Source organism: Stigmatopora nigra, chromosome 1 (genome assembly GCF_051989575.1).
Source record: "Stigmatopora nigra isolate UIUO_SnigA chromosome 1, RoL_Snig_1.1, whole genome shotgun sequence".
Taxonomy (NCBI): domain Eukaryota; kingdom Metazoa; phylum Chordata; class Actinopteri; order Syngnathiformes; family Syngnathidae; genus Stigmatopora; species Stigmatopora nigra.
The window spans coordinates 12734609-12751651 of NC_135508.1; the positions used below are offsets into that span (position 1 = coordinate 12734609).

The following is a 17043-nucleotide window of genomic DNA, read 5'->3' on the forward strand; positions in this document are numbered from 1 at the left end:
CTTCAACCAAAGAATTTGTCGTTATCCCAGCCAGTGACAAACGCCAGACAAATGTGCACCAATAATATAAAGTTAGAGTTAAGTGTCTATTTTTTTAACATGAAAAGTTGCTAAATATAGCCCGGAAGGGGTCCTTGTGAAGGTTAATGACAAGGTTACAACTCACCAAACTTGAGGTGACTGAGGTTTCGATAACCGCACGTTTGTCTGGTTAAGTCTTTCCTCGGAGTGAATTTCTATGAATTGAAAAAAGTTCTAATACTATGAAGACTTCCTTTCTGGAATCTTTGACTTCAAAATGATCAGATTTAGCCAAGGTATCTTTATTTTTCGTTCAGGCAAGGCTGAGGTATTTATAACCATGGTTAAAATTTACCACAGACATATTAACTTGTATCACAAATTACCGCCTCTAGCTGTTCTCATAAAATGAATGAGTTTCCATTTTATTTAATGGTGAAGTCGCCAGTAAACAAGCCCAATAAAGATTTTCCAATGGGATATGCCCAAAGATTCGTATGTGAGGCTCATATAGATGGATGCTCATACCTAGCTGCAATTTAGAGTCTTTAACCATATTTGATGTGGAAGGAAACCAGCGTACCCGTAGAAAACCCACCCAAGCCTGAGGACAACATGCTGTGTCCACTCACTGAGCATCCACCTGGGATCAAGCCCTGTTTACAATACAAGAAATAGAAACAAAATACTTTGTTGAAAAGATATATTTCCCCAAGAGTGAAACTATTGTACTCTATTTTTTTTTTTACAACAAGACATGCATAAAAAAAAGATTTGCAGCTGTTTTGTCCGTTGACCCCCCTTCACTCACACACTTTCTCCCTTTCAAAGAATTTTCATTTGAATGAAATCCCTCCCTCATTGCACTGTTGTTCCCACATGGGGGGAGGTTCCAATAGGTCAGGAGCTCTCATGTAGTAAACCAATGGATGGGTAGCTCGGGCCTCTAACTCCTCCCCTCGTGATGCCGTGGTCCAAGGTCTCACATTTGATTGGATGGTCCTTGGAACCAGACGTGGTATCAAGTACCGTCCCGTCTGCTCTGCTTCAGTGTTGAGAGTCCTGACTGGCCGCAAGAGTGTGTGAATGTGGGAGAAAAGTGTGTGTGTGTGCGTGTGTGTGTTTGTGTGGAAGTGTGTGTGTGTGGAAGGCTTTTGTCAATGAGAGGAATAGACTTCCACAAGCATTTCATTGGGATTCTTTTCTACTCACCAGGAATGGCGTTTGCATTGGATCCCATCTGGACACGTTGACTTTGGGATTTTGTTGTTCGCCAGCTGATCGCCGCTTGAAGTGTGAGCGGTGACCCCGATAGACGGCTTAACCCCCCCACTGGGTCACCGCCGAGTCCGACAGCGGTGTCCGAGATCGGCCCAATGTGGAATTTGACCCTGACCGACCCCGTTCACCAAAAATCCTTTCACTGAGGCCGACTGGGGTTGGGGGGGAAAGGCAAGAAGGACAGAAGATAAAGAGAAGGGAGAGCATCAGCATACAGAGAAGGTAAGCACATTAAGGGGCTGCGTGGAGGGGGTGTTGGAAGAAAAGACAAAAGTACAAAAGAATGATTTTCAACCTCAGGGAAACCATGGTTGTCCAGTAAAGCCTCACTTTTGTTTCCTGACCTTTTTTGTTTGTTGTGACAAGAACCTACAACAAGAGTGTGCATTGTTTAGTACATGAAATTTAAACTCTTCAGTTCAAAGGTGAAATTTTGCTATGGATGAAAGCAAGGAAGGCTTCGTGACTTCAGAGTTGTGAGGTTTGATCCTTGCCTCGTATTCTGCAAAACATGCAAGTTAGGAAAGGCTTTGATTGGTCATAGATGCTACTGTGAGTTTTTCGTTTCCCTTAATTGGCGGGTGACCAGTCCTGGGTCTACTGTTTCTTCTGCCCAAAATCAGATGGGATAAGCTCCGACTCATACACAATGAGGACAAGCGCTCTTGAAAATAGGTGCTTGACCACATTAAGGAAAAACAATTGGCAGGACCAAAGGATAGAAAAGAAACATTGCGGTGCCTTTTGGGTCAGGATTAAGGTTCCAAACTCACTCAAGTGACTTTGGGTCAGAGGTGGGATGCACACTGTTTTGCTCACCCATTGAGTTTAGAGCAGGGGTGGCCAATGTCGGTTCTCGAGACCCCCTGCCGGGGTTGTTTTCCATATCTCGCTCCAACAACACACCTGAATCAAATCATCAGGATTGGTTTCAAGCTTCTGGACGGCTTGCTGATGAGTTGATCATTTGATTCAGGTGTGGTAGAGGAGGGAGATATGGAAAAAAGACCGAACTCAAGGACTGGATTTAGTCACCCTGTCTTTTGATTTGTATAATGTTTCAATCTAAGAAGCTAGCAATTAAAACCAAGTCTTCTTGCTCCCCGTCAGCTCGGCCAGCATGCCAGTGGAGACCTTACGCCCCTCGGACGGACGCCTGTCGGCGGCTCCCTTCGCCTCCGCCATGCCCTTCCGGATCCTACATAAGGGGCCCGATTACTTTCGCCGGCAGGCCGAGCCAGTCAACCGCAAGCTGAGCGCCGTGGAAAGGCTGGAAGCAGACAAGGCTAAGTATGTCAAGAGCCAGCAGGTAGCGCTAACGCGGCAGGCGCCGGTCAAGCCGCCGATCATCCGGAAACCCCTGGTACCCCCGGCCATGATCCTGCAATGCCACGTGGGTACTCCCCCCGCTCGAAAAGTCCTGAGGTGCCCCGCTAGCGTGGATGGCCCTGGCACTAAGGAAGGACCGGGAGGGAGACGGGGACCACATCTCAATTTGGATATTTTGAACAACCTCATTAACGACGTGGGCGACGGCCCACTGCCCTCCTCGCAGTCGTCGTCCTCCACCTCCCCGTCGTCCTCGTCTCCTTCGTCGGGAGCCAAGAGCCTCGGGAGCAGCTTGTCAGCCGAGCGGGAGAGGAGCGGCCGACTCCTGAACAATCTCAAACCACGGAGCGCCGCCGCTTCCTCGTCCACCTCCTCCTGCACGTCGTCCCCGCTAAACCCCGGCCATCGCCCTCCCCCCGTACCGGCACGGGCTCCCCGCATCTTCGTCCCGTCGGCATACGTCTCTCCGAATACGGTCACGGTGCGGAGAGTGGATGTCCGACCCCAGGCGGAAATGGGGAAGCCACAGAGGCCTCGACTCAGGCCTCGACAAACCGCACAGGGTCAAGTAGCGCACCCCATGGTCCCGCCGCCACCTCCACCCCAGAACCTGGCACAGTCCAAATCTAAGCCCGCCGCACGAACCTTGCCCTCCCCTCCTTCTCGCCCGGTGGCCAGTCCTTTGCTGGTGCGTGTGATCCCGCCGGCCTCGCCCGCCTTCACCCGCCTGTCCAACGCCAGTTCCAAGGGGTCGGCCCGCAAACACCCCTCGCTGCACCGCTCCAAGTCGGACCTGAGCGACCGCTATTCCCGGGCCACCGCAGACCTGGAACGTTTCTTTAATTACTGCGGGCTGGACCCCGGCGAAGTGGAGGGCATGGGCGGAGTGGAGCGCTTCACTAGGGCGAACTCGGACATTGTGTCCAACTCCAAGCTGTGCAGCGTAAGCGCGCCGAGCTCGGAGTACGCCGACGAGCCGGACCGAGGCCGGGACGGCTACGGGGACGAGGACGAGGACGGGCCCGCCAGAGGCGACCAGCGTGTCCCCTACGGCATCTCCGTCATCGAGAGGAACGCCCGAGTCATCAAGTGGCTCTACGGCATCCGGCAGGCACGAGATGCCAACGGCCCCGTTTCGAACGTGTAGACTAAAATTCCACCCTGAGCGCATTTATTTCCGAAGAAGGGAAAGCCAGTCTTTTCATCTTGCGTGGCCTTATGTCCCACATTTTCACGTTTTTCCAACAAAGACTCATTTGAAGACATTTGCGGAAGTTGCAACACTTCCCCTGGTTTTTGACTGGAACTATGCCACATTGTATCTGTAAGCAATAATAAGATGACGAGAATGCTCCGTCATGCAAACGAACGAAAGGTACTTTCTTTAAGTGTGAATGCGCGTACCAGTTTACCACGGAGAATCTCGCCCATGCTGTGAAAAGTCTCGAAAAAAAGCTTCCGTGAACACATTTTGTATTTTTCAAATTCATTTTTTTTGCTGAAGGACTGTTTTGGTACTCGTTTCCGTTGGCATGCAAGTGTAATGTTTGTGTACATTTGGCACTTTATGTCAGCATAGCACGCCTGTACTAGCTACCTTTGTTGCACCAACACACATTTTACAAGTCAGACGGCATCACTATGCTAGCATCGTACATTTATGTACGTGTTTGTGTCAGATTTGATACACGGACACACTCATTTTTTTGGGGATTAGGCTGTGGGATAAATCGTGTTTACCACGCATGTTCCAGCACAGAGCTGTTAAGATGAAGAAGGAAAAAAATAGAGAAATTCCCCGTAGTACACAATACGAGTTCGATCAGGGGTGGGCGACTTGAGAGCTTTCCATGCAGCCCACCATGTCATTTTGAAATCCTAAACCCTCGGTGGAACTGTAGTAAAAAAATCCCGACATCACTTAAGCCACAAATGTTCATAATGTGAGAATGAAAACAGACACTCCACCATAGCGCCCCCCTCCTCTCCTATAATCCCAGATTGGATTTAAACCCACCCCTGTTAAATGTATACTAAAGAGTTCACTCATGGATTAAAAAAATCAAAAGTCTCTCAGGAAAAGTATTTGGCATACTAACAGAAAAGGACCAATATTTATTTTGAAACTGTCATTTAGTATTCTATGTATTTTTCAACACTGTACAATCAATCAACACTCACGTACAGAATTTAATCTATTCATACTCGCCACAAAATGACTTCCACTCGCAGTCAAATGTTTTAAGACACTTAACCATTCATTAGGATGGGAATCAGTCAGCAATCTGTCTTTGCAAAAGAGACTCACGTGTCCAAATCCGTACAGTGGCGTGGCGTTTGTGGAAATGTGAGCTGTTGGGTGTCTACTTTGCTTTACCACAACGTTGTTACTGCCAGGACATTCCTCTTTTAAGATGTCATGTCGCACAGATTTGACATTAGCCCAGAAATATGGATCCCCCCAAAGAATCAAGTGGTCCGAAAGGCTTTAAAACGGTGTATTTGAAACTGATTAAAACGCAGTTCAGAAAACATTCGGATTGTGTTTGTCAGCCTTTTTGTTTTTCCTCCCTATTATCTCCTGGTTAAAATTTCAGCTCTTGGCTTTCCTATCTTATGGACCAAATAATTTCATAAATAATAAGAAATGCAAATGCAGAAATTGTCATTCAATTGTCAACTTTTATTTAGTATTTCCAACCAATTGCACAGCATTTGGCTTTCCAGTTTTCTCTACAAACTACTACACAAATTCTTTCCTGCCAAAATCAGAGTGTTGGATCATGGCCTACGTAAGATTTGAACACATGTTCCTGCTTTGTGCAGCCATATGATGGTCACATGTTCTTCCCAATACATGGAACTGGCCTCAGCAGTCTTGCAAACTTGTAGAAAGTCATACTCTCTCACAAACATATCACATCATACACGTTCTCCATGTGTGCTTTTGATCTATCCTTAAAAAAAACCCTTCAGTCTGATAATGTGGCTGATATTGAGCGCAATGATGCCATCTGCAACAATCTCAAAACCTTCAAGGATTCATCTTTTGTTGGCGTGTAGCATGAGAGCAGTACTCTGGTTTTCCTCCCAAAAACATGCATGCTAAGCTAATGGATCAATCTAAATTTACCCCATTTTTGGAGAATGAATGAAGAAAAGAAAGGCAACATAAGTGCTCATCAAGCCCAAAATTCTTTTTTGCAAAAATCAAGGTCAATGGGGTCGTCAGTGAGCCGAGCACACGTCGTCGGCAAATCAAAGAAAATTTAAAGACTTTGATGAAGCCAGCATGTGTGTTCTTCAACCTCAAAAACAATTGAATTTTCAATTGGCGTGTTCAGGCTATTTGGGTCACACAATTCACACAAGACAATATAAAATTGCAACATAAAAGCACCACTAAGGAAGAAAGATCCAACTCCAATCACAGCATGAACACAAGATCAAAACGACGTCTTCTCATCAATAAAACATGGTCGGTGCCGTGTTAACTATCGGAAAATCTGCGTGAGTCTGAGATATTAAAGCAGCTTGTTTATCTTGGAGCCTCTGGCTCATAATTTTGTGTAAGGCATTAGCTAATCCCAATGTTTTCACACCGTGATGGCATGTGTGGTAGTTATATAACCCTCAATGGACTCCTCTGAAGCGAAGGCTTATTGCTACGACGGAACCCATTTGCGAGGCGGTCTCTGCCTGCTGCGCTCTCCGTGGAAAACACATGCAAACAAGCATCAACGGCAGTGGGTGCGGGTTTTCATTCCAACCCGTAAAGAGGACAGCTTTTTCCCAATCAGTGAATTGCAGTCAGGTACTTCTTGTTTTCTGCAAAAATCTCATTGGTTAAAGTGTCGGTTCTGGATTGGTCTCAACAAAAACCTGCAACCACAGCGGCCCTCGCCCACCCCTGGTCTAAGACCTACTTGTTAGCCTCTGCTTCTTGCCATCATTTTAGGGCCCGTAGTTAGCTGGGATATGCTCCAGCACCCTCCCTTATCTGATAAACTGTGGAGAGGTAAGCAACTGTTATCAAAAGAGTATGTTTTTGTGTTTTTGTTTGTCAAGATGACAGTAGCAGATGAAAGTGAAATATTTTTATATACTATGTATAATTTCTTTTTGTTTGTGTTTTTTTAATGTTTCGAATAAGTTTTGCGTTTTGATTTAGAGATTTAGCTGTTTTGCCGAACGCTTCATTAAAACAGCAAGTTCTATTTTTGCACATTTTTATGCAAATTTTGTTTTGCAGATTTCAAGCCATAAACATTCCGCCTTGGTGCCAATGCATTTTGCAAAAGGGATCCAATGGGAAAACAAAAAATCCTTCAACATTTAAAATCCTTCTCCGGGTAATTATTTCCCACATACCCCTAGATCAGTGATTTTCAACCACTGTGCCGTGGCACACTAGTGTGCCGTGAGAGATCGTCAGGTGTGCCGTGAGAAATTATCCAATATCCTTTTTTTTTTAAATTAACATTTATTAATAGTTTTCTGCAAATATGATGTCATTGTCCAGTGTCCGTGCTGTAGTAAATATACTATACAGAGTGTCATTTTGTAAAATTTTTGGTTAGTGGTGTGCCACAAATTTTTCCAATGTAAAAAATGTGCCGTGGCTCAAAAAAGGTTGAAAAACACTGCCCTAGATCATGATACGATACATCATAGATAATTAGTTTTTACCATTAAAGTGAACAATTGGAGTAACAACTGCACTAACAAATCTAGAGTTATTTCTGTTCTTTTACCTTTCTTAATGGTGGGATTCTATTGAACAGTGTTTCCCCAACCATCCTGAATTAGAAAGACGCTGAGCTATCCCTCGTTGCTAAGTGTTGGTTACAGGATGTTTTTTGCATTTGGGAGCCTAAAATGCCTAAAAAGTTAATCGTATATGACAGGAAATGACCTGTGTTGACATCCAGCAGTAGGGGAGGTAAAAGCTATGTTGCAATATTATCTTTTTTCTTTGGCCTTTTGGCAGTTTGTACGCATATTTAAAGCGTGGGAACAGAATGCTGATTCGGTGTTTTGACTTTGTACTTTTGGAACATGCTGTCCACTCATATTGCAAATGACACAAAACTATTTATTTTTTGAGGGTGTTGCGTAAAGACACACGTTTTGACGTAGTTCATTTAGTGCAATCACTAAATTATTACAATCTGCTTTTGATGCACTTTACGCTACAACGTATCAATTGACACAATCCGAAAGTTTAGATGAGGGGCCTCCAAACTATTCCACAAGGGGTTGTAGTGCCTATTCTATTTCATTCAAACCAACACATTTTCACCCATCTGGTGTCTTGCAAGTGTAATAAGTTGATTGCGGTCAGGGACTGTTTGTTTTAGCTCAAACCTCATTGGCTAAAACATCTTGACATTTTGCGAAACTCAAAACAGTCTCATCACAGGCCTAAATAGTAAAAATGCACATGATGCCCAAGCCCCGTAGAAACAAAAAAATAATGTTTAGAGTCCGTTAGGTGCTGCCATCTCTCACCATCTTAAAGAAACAATCTCCCTCTGTCAAACATCTGTTCAAATGTAAACAAAAGATGAACATTTTACTGGACTTGATTGGCTTTTAAACTCGTAAAAGTTTTCATTTTTCAAGGAAAAAAAAAAACCTTGACGGCTGAGTGGTTAGCGGATCGGCCTCACAGTTGGAGACCTGGGTTCGAATCCAGGTCGGTCCACCTATGTGGAGTTTGCATGTTCTCTCCGGGCCTGCGTGGGTTTTCTCCGGGCACTCTGGTTTCCTCCCACTTTCCAAAGACCCAAAATCCAAAATATGAATTTTTGTACAACTAAGGTGTATACAACTTTGTCAAATTTTAACGTCTCATTAAATTCCCAAACAAACAAGAGGGATCTTATTTCGGAACTCTGAATACGAATGCTCAAATTCCATCAATGTATCTCACTGCTTTACATTGACATTTTGAATGTGATGATAAGACGATTAAGTCCTTAAACCAGATGGCAAAATAACATTTTCACTTATTTTGTGTGTGTGTGTGTGTGTGTCCCGTGGGAAAACAAACGTGGCTTGTCTGTGTTAGCTCAACGTGTTGTTGCAACACGCTGCTTGGCCTCCGCTTATCTCTCGTCATCTAGTTTGCCTTTGTCCCACTCATCTGCACATCTAAATTGAGGCAGCAACGGTCTCTAAATCTTGGTTGTCTGCGCATAATTACAGAAATGTAGTGTGAAACGGCAAAATCCATGAGTTGGACTCTCAGCGTTGACAATTACGTATTCCCACTTTGACGCTATCATACTACACCGACGAGCAATGTCGTTTTTCTCCAGGCCGACCAAAGTATTTTTGCTAGAGCGCTTTTTTCCATTCCTCCTTCAGCGCAATTTTGCTGACAAGTCATTGCTGCGGTCGAGACCTTCCAAGTCACCAAATAGATTTATGTATTGGAAAATCTCATCATTTTTTTTTCATTCTTTCCTGTTAACCAAAGTGCGGCAAATAGTTCAAACTGACGTGTTCTAATGGTTGAAATGAGTTTTCCATTTTGTTTTCAACAGAAAACTGCAAGTTGAGCTGCTGGTTTGCTGAGATGCATCAATGGGTCCAAAGTTGAAGGTTAGAGTCTGAGATTCAGGCTTCCTTCCATTGATTCGAATGAGTGAGTCCTATTTTTAGTGACCACTACGAGGTGTCCTCACCTTTCCTCATAAAGTGTAAAACAAAACACAGTCATTTGATGACTCAGACTTGTCTGTCAATCATTTTTCTGGAATTTATCAATTCCAGGTCTTGAACTTTACAAATATGCCACCATTGTATAATTGAAACTTATTTTGAGGTGTGCTAAAGACACCAAAGTGATATTTAAGCAATCGATTTAGCTAGCTAGACCTTTGTTAAGCCCGTTTTTGGAGCTTTTACAGTTTATTTTCTTAGATCAGAGCAAAATATGTATTTTTAATTTTTACTTATGGTTTACATATGTTGGAAAATGTCGTCTGTTTTTCTTCCAAGTTTTATCATTGTCGTTTGATTTATTTTGAGCAAAATCACTGAGTGAATCACTACTTTTTTTGGTGGATGCAAATTATTTATCTATGGTTTGGATATTAGTCTTAAATCTGTTATGGGTTATTTTAATTGTATCTCTTTAAAATTTTGTCGTTGGGCTTGTTTACAACTGAGTGTGCGTGTTTAAGTGTAAACGTTAGAGTACAGCTGGTTTTAAGTTGATACAACAGCTGTCATTTTAACTGTGGGAAAGTATCTGATTGGGTCAACCACATCCAGTTGTTTATGACATCATGGAACAATGTAAAAGAAAAAGATGTGGTTATTTTAAAATAATCCACACATGTTTGGATAGATAAAGAATGGATTTGTGGTCACATTTTCTCATTGTAGTGGCATTTTTGGGAGTAGGACCAAAAAGAAGATACTGTATTTGATTAGTTTGCATGCAATGTTTCAAAGGAGGATATTCCCAGGTGGCTTATAGTTCCTGTTTAATGAAAATATGTTGTCAATTTGAAAAGAATGGACAAAGCCATGCTTAATGAGTAAATAAAAAGTCTGATTCCTAATCTATGTGCATAAAATATAGTCCAATCAATTCAGTTATTTTGGGAAGACTTTCTACAAGGGTAAGGAGTGTGTTTATGTGAATTGACCATTCTTTCAGAAGCAATTCTAGAGCCTACATAATGATGTTGAATATTAAAACCTATAAATTATGAATAGAACGTCACCTGGGATCTTTCGGTCTGGGATCTTGCCGGCAGTTCATTCTTTATCTGTCGATAACGAATGAAACCGACTTTCACACCCCTTAAGAAGCCAAACGACTCTTTTATAATCAACTTCTTATCTTTGTTTTATTATGGCTCCTTTTCCTGATCTGGTTTGCACTTTTTCTTGATCTGAAAAATAGTTTTTGGGAATGTAAATTTCAATTTTCCACAAAATCGCCATGTAGGTCACTTTAGGCCGGAGATGAAAGGCTGCTAAGACAGCCTGGTGTTGGTGCTCGGCTAGGGTTTGCTACTTCGCTAATGTGTTCAAGCTAGATAAAATGCTTGTGAGCAATGGACTCTGATGTTGGGGATGAAAGTGACATGCCATCTAATATGCACTTTTAATGTGTCTGACTGACAGTGAGAGTCTCACATTCTCCGTCAGGAATCTTTTTTGTGTAACCGCAACATTTTTTCTCACTCTCTCTCTCTTTGGATCAGAGAGATTTAAGACGATTCCATTTTAACACACGCCTCGTTTCATCCGGCATCAATAACACAATACGTCGCTGGAGGCACGCAATGCAACTCGAGTGCACCCAAATGATAAGTAGAGCAGCGTTAATTTGAAATGACGAGGGAGCGATAGCGTCTGATATCAAAATCTGGGCATATTTAACCAAAGTATTTCTGCTAATTGCGTCTGTGGGTGTTTTATGACTCAGTTGTAGAAAGCGGGAACATTTTATTTATACAAACATTATTTTTAGTGGCTTTTAATTTGGAATTGCGCAGTATAACGTGCAAAAATGGATCAACTCATCTGCCTGACCTACCACGGCTTCTACTTAAATTCCAAAACTGTGCACATCTGCTCAGTTGAAATCATTGTATTTACTTTTTGTTATTTTAACATTTTATGAGCACCCATTTAACCCTTGGTCAGCCATTGACAATGCTACACGCCCAATCCAATATGAATGATTGACATCTATCTATCAGTGGCATTTTAAAAAATGAGCATTAATACAATGTAGCCTATCCACTATGATCTGCAACGTCTCCCTTTGGTAAAGTGGGCAACGTGTCTCTTTAAATATGTCAAGCGACCAAAAAGCGCAATCCAAAATGTTATGCATAGCTCATCTAATATGAGAGTGCCTTAAGGAATGGCCCAGTTCCATTCTTATTGGTCCAGAAAACCCTGGCCACACTAAAGTACCCCCAGCCCTTATATCTTCCCCTCCACTGAAAACAGCACAACAAATTGTGTCACTGACAGATGAAACAATTACATTTATTTTTTGAGGGCAGAGGGCAACCTTTTTTTTATACAATAGATTTTATTTTTCCTTTGTTCAGACCATTGCTATTCGTTTAAGAAGCGAATTAGCCAAAGATTAACACCATGACACAGTGATAAGAGAGCATAAATCCTTCCACACACCTGGGATAACATCCTTTAGCGGTAAAGGGCTCGGTCTGGTCCGGACATTTTTGATTTAAAGTTGTTCCCTTCACACCAGGAAATGGTGACATCTCTGACGAAGGATAGATGGCTTTTTAATGGACACTCTTAAGAACAAAAGAAAATAAAACATTTTTAATTCCCATTCCTATAGATCTGTAGTCAAAAGGTCAATCAAAATAGGGTCACATTCTCTCCACTGAAAAACTGTAGACATTTTCAATCACTTTTCAATGTGAAGGGAAACAAATGATTGAGTGATTGAGTAATCACGTGAAGCCAGACGTTTCTTTTTTCGCACGTATCTCTCGTCGTCTCGCCAGGCCGTGCGGCTCGCGTCATCTTCAAAAGGAAACAATTCTCCGTGTCTCTGAGGCAAAACTGTAAACTAGGTCGCCGCCGTGAGATGAGCACATTTGCAATACGAGAAAGTTTGAGCGTGAAGGGGGTGGGGGCAATACTGTGCATTATTCAAATGTAATGCTTCAAACTTAAAACCATCTTCTGAATCACATGCATCCTCTATTTGTATTACTATAGCCCTCTAGTCAATATAACCTGCACAGTACACAATGCACACAGCATTAGCTTGCAGTTGATTCATGGCTAGACACACCTTAATAGTGTATAACAGTTTATGGTTAAAACGCACTAGGAGGATGTTGATTTTCTCATTCTTGATTTATTCATTCTCATTTTTACTTCCTGTCATCTAAGTGGAGTTTGACCCTTGGCAATGTAAGGTCTGTTTGTAAAAAAAAATGGCAGCGGGTTAGCTTAGTCTGATAAAACTAAATCGTCTAATGTGTGAAAGAAGTAGTATTTGGCATGCATGTGTTTTTAAATGGTTGCCTGTAGAACCCCATTGACCTTTTATGAGGGCACTTTTGAGTGGTAAATCATTGTCATCCTTGTGCGCCATTATTGCACCTGCCTGCATGTCTGACTTATGAAATATGTAAACACACTCTGTAAGTACTTTTGCTATGAAGCTCGGCCCCTTTTGCATGAGAGTTTTCTCAATGTTGGCGTGTGAGGATCAGCTGGGAAATAAATGATAAATAAATGACACAAAAAGGCTTTGATTTCGAAAACATTTTGACTGAGCATTTTGGCATTGACATTCTTGAACATGATTTTATTGAGTTTTATTACTATAAGTTGCATAGAAGTCTGTGAATGCCTCTATTTCCACACTCAAGATGTATTAGGATGGCATTTGAAGGAGGCTATATCATATTTAAGAAATATAACCCACTGTGTCATCTTCATTTAAACCTTTTAACCTTGGAATATTTTATGCTTCCCAAAAAATTGCATTTTACATATAATATATGAAGGATTTTATTTCTTGGGCTAATTTTCTGATATTGTGGAGACCAGTTCCCATCCAAATATAATTTATTTAATCAAGCGAAACTAGCTTTCTAAGACCAAAAACATTTTTTTTCTAAAATTGAAAACTTTTTTGGAGTTAAGAAGCTATGAAATAGTCCAGTAAAATCCTCATCCACACTCGTGTTAGGTTTACATACAGACAGCTGTTTTGCGGCGAGTGATTATTTCTTCAAGCTGGTGTGAGATGGATGGCAGCATCAAACTGACTCTAAACATTATTTGTCATTTCCACGGGGTGTATGGAGATAGACTTTAAAACATTTTCTGGCATCCGGTGCTTTTTTTTGCCATTTACGCCTGTCATGACACTGTTATAACGTTTAGAAAAATGTGCTTTAGGCAGTCAAAGGTTTAATTTTGACCATCAATTCGGTCTCCTCGTGTCATTAAATGCTATAGCCTTTGGTAAAAGATACATGTCCTTCATTTCGTTGAATTATGGCATGATAAGCATTTATCTCGACTTATTGTTTGTTATTGTGTCATTTTATTTTGGGAGATAAAGTATTTCTTTTAATGCTGTAAAGTCAAAATGTATATATGTATTGCATTAATTGCATTGTCATTTCCCAAGTGAATTAATCTCAGTTCAACAATATTATATGATCATTGTATAGTTGTATTGCATTGCTTTCAACAATTCAATTCCTTTCAAATAGCCTGGCACTGCAAAGTGGACTGTTGACTGTCATAAAATAATGAGCATAAGCGTCGTCATGTCGTATCTGCATTTTCCAACTCTAGACCGACATTTCCCTTGTTTTAAATTGCCGCTCAGGTTTCATTGTGCAGGACCACGAATCCCTGCGGCCTTGATAACGGAACAAAATCCTCTCTGGCTTGATATTTCTCCCATAGCTATGGCAAAGGCTCTGAGCGTGTCGGGATCTGAGTGGAAAAAGACACATTCTCGTGGTCATCGGTGCAGGAAACCTCAAACTTTGCCTGTTAATAAAATACGTTCGCTTTGCAGACACATGCTCTGTCGAGAAATGAGATCCAGATCCAAAAATTTGTGTTTGTTGAACTGTATGCACTGTCACAAGCAGCCAATGACTGAGGATTGCCCTCAGACACATTGAAAGGAAAAGTGAAGCTTGAGTCTAGTCAATTATTTACAGAAAGTTGAGAATGATAAAGGTGAGCCAGTTGTGAAGCAACCTAAATTGTTAACTGTAAATAGAGGAAGAGAGAGATTATACTTTTGTTGTCAAATTTAAAGCTGTTGTTCCTTTGCTCTTTATTGGTCATGTGATCAATGCCCTTATTTATCTAAATCTGCTGCCATATAATCCCCCCCTCCCAAATATGCTAAATTGTTTTGAGCTTGAGCATCTGGACACCATCTATTCACAGATTTCCACACCAACGCTGGTTTTCAAGGGTGAATTTACATGACAAAAAAGCCATGTTTTCCTTTGGGGTTTCCCAAAAGCTTGGTGTATTGACAATGTGGTCAAATCCTTCTTCACACAGGCCTCAGATAAATCCGTGACTGCATACTGGACCAATATTTGGCAACATTAGTAGCAGCAAATAATGCACAATTCTCCAAAACGAAGGCTTACGGTGATAAGTTAAAAATAAATAATGCAAGATACGTAAAGGTGCTTTTTATCCAGGTATACACAGATGCACGTGTAATGAAATTGGCTAATGGCTTCTTTTGCGTGTTCCGTCTTGCATTTTTTATGCCATAAAAAGTTTTCATTGCTCTCGAACTGACGCAATACGCTCATGTGGAAGTAAATGCACTCAGCAAATTAAGCCTGGCGCATGCACAGCCGAGTACTGCAATTTATTTTTGCAGGCAAGAACACACACCTTGGACGCAATCTTCCCGCGTCTCCTGGTTTCTCTCTTTGTTGGTTATGGCTTGGTTAAAGTCTGGCTTTCAAACGTCTGCTTTTCATGTGGACCTCACAGACGCCATGTTGTCTGCCTTGTACTGCCGACAGCCTAAACAATGTCCGCAATGTTGCAATCAGGGTGAACTTGGCAATTCGTAAATATCAGAGATAAGGTTGAGATCCTTCACAGCGACAGACGGTGATGAAAAGCTCAAAATATGTTGGAGTCATGTCCTTGAAGATGTATGATATAGCAGTAGCTTTTTTTTAAATCCAGGTTTCATCACTGGACACCCATGTTTTTTTAGTTTATTTGGTGGAAGAAGCCAGTAACTCGAGTAAATTTTGGCTAAAGCACTTCTTCATGATTCATTTTTTTTACTTCTACCAGATTTTCACTTTTCTACACTCTCTTCAGAATGGGGTTCTCCAAACTATTCCACACAGAGCCAAAGTGGGTGCAGGTTTTTGTTCCAACAGATCCAGTACAGACAGTTTAACCAATGAGGTTTCTTCTCAAATCTTTGCCAAAAATGAGTGAATATTCGTTTTGTGTTAAGTTTGGAAAAAATTAATTCTTCCAGTGTTTATAAAAATGTTAACATGACAGCTGAGCAAACTCTGCCAACAAGAAGGCAAACATATGTTTTTCTTGAAGATGTAATATTTCGTCATACTTTCTGCACAGTCTGCGAAACGTTGGGTATTTCTTCCCTGCAAATAGTTAGAATTCTAGTGTTATTGTAGTCTTTAAAAACAAAACAATAATCATTACATCAGTGTTATGCCAAGGGAAATGAAAGTGAGCAGCAAAGTGGCCTTGTGGCTTGCTTGGCATGTGCTTTTTTTTTTGCTTGCATGGGTTTTCTCAAGGTATACTTGCCTTTACCCCTAGTCTGGAAAAGACCTACTTTTTCCCTGAAAACTTTCAAACAAGTGGTATAGAAATGCTTTGATGATATTCTTCCTCCAAAACATTCTCATTTTACTTTACAAATCCACAATCTAGCGGAAAATGAAGTCACATATTTAACTCAACGTTTAAGATGCCACACCGCTAATTTGCTACATATTTAGGTTTTTTCTGAGTAGCGATTACAGTGTTCTGTGTGTACTGATGATGAAATTGCCCATTGACTGCTAGGCTTGCATATTTCCATGCAATAAAAACCTTCATTGTGGTTGGAAGGATGTAACATGTTCCCGTGGAGCCAAATGTACTCAGAAAATAGTGCGCCCAATCTTAGACGCTCATGCAGGTGTGTCCAAACATTTTGGGCCGCTTTGAGAAATTTCAAAGAACGGCCAAGTTGGAATTCTTCCACTTTTATCGGTTAAATAGAAGATTAGAACGAAAGAAGATGCTTATGGAAAAAATGTTGTTTTTAAAAGACATTTATTTGAAGAATTATTCATTGTTTGACATTGGTGGCAAAAGATTTCCGATCCAAATAATATAGTATTTAAGGATATTGAACTATATATGCAGTATATATTTACAGTCAAAAGACATGAAATGACAGTAAAAAGTCAGAAAAATCACAATAAAAGCCATATTATTTCCTCTACCGTATTTACTCGCATATAAGCCGCACCCTGAAAGTTGCCTTGAAATTTTAGAATTTTACAATTTTTTTTGAAGGGGAAATCTTAAGAAAAATCCTAAAGTGGTATTTCTGAGATACTATATGAATCAGTGCCATTTTGAAATGACGTCATCATGTCACGTGCCGTCAAATTGCAAATTTTTTTGCAAGTGATGCTTTTATGCGCATATAAGCCTCGATTCAGTCATTTTTGTCCGAAAAAAGCGGCTTATATGCGAGTAAATACGGTAAGTTTATTTATGTCAAACAAAATACTGAAATTTAGACACTTGCTAACTTACATCAAGTTTTCACTAATCCCAATAGAGAAGCCAAGTTGAAGTGACTAGATCCATTTTGTGCTAAAACTGAAAAGTACAACA

The 17043-nt window shown here is 41.2% G+C and overlaps 2 protein-coding genes across 4 annotated transcripts in view; both read left to right on the plus strand.

Moving 5' to 3' along the window:
• LOC144194984 (protein FAM110A) overlaps positions 1-5165 on the plus strand; it is a 27677-nt gene extending 22512 nt beyond the window's left edge. For 2 of the 3 annotated variants that reach the window (XM_077714281.1, XM_077714287.1), the window contains 2 exons: positions 1237-1524; positions 2413-5165. In XM_077714281.1, the coding sequence (XP_077570407.1) occupies positions 2423-3778 (1356 nt within the window). In that variant the 5' untranslated portion in view covers positions 1237-1524; positions 2413-2422 and the 3' untranslated portion in view covers positions 3779-5165. Of the gene's footprint in view, positions 1-1056; positions 1525-2412 lie in introns of those variants that run through there. The other variant, XM_077714274.1, reaches the window with a different exon arrangement.
• Positions 1-17043, plus strand: part of nsfl1c (NSFL1 (p97) cofactor (p47)) — an 87557-nt gene that overhangs the window by 58223 nt on the left and 12291 nt on the right. The gene's annotated exons all lie outside the window — the stretch shown is intronic.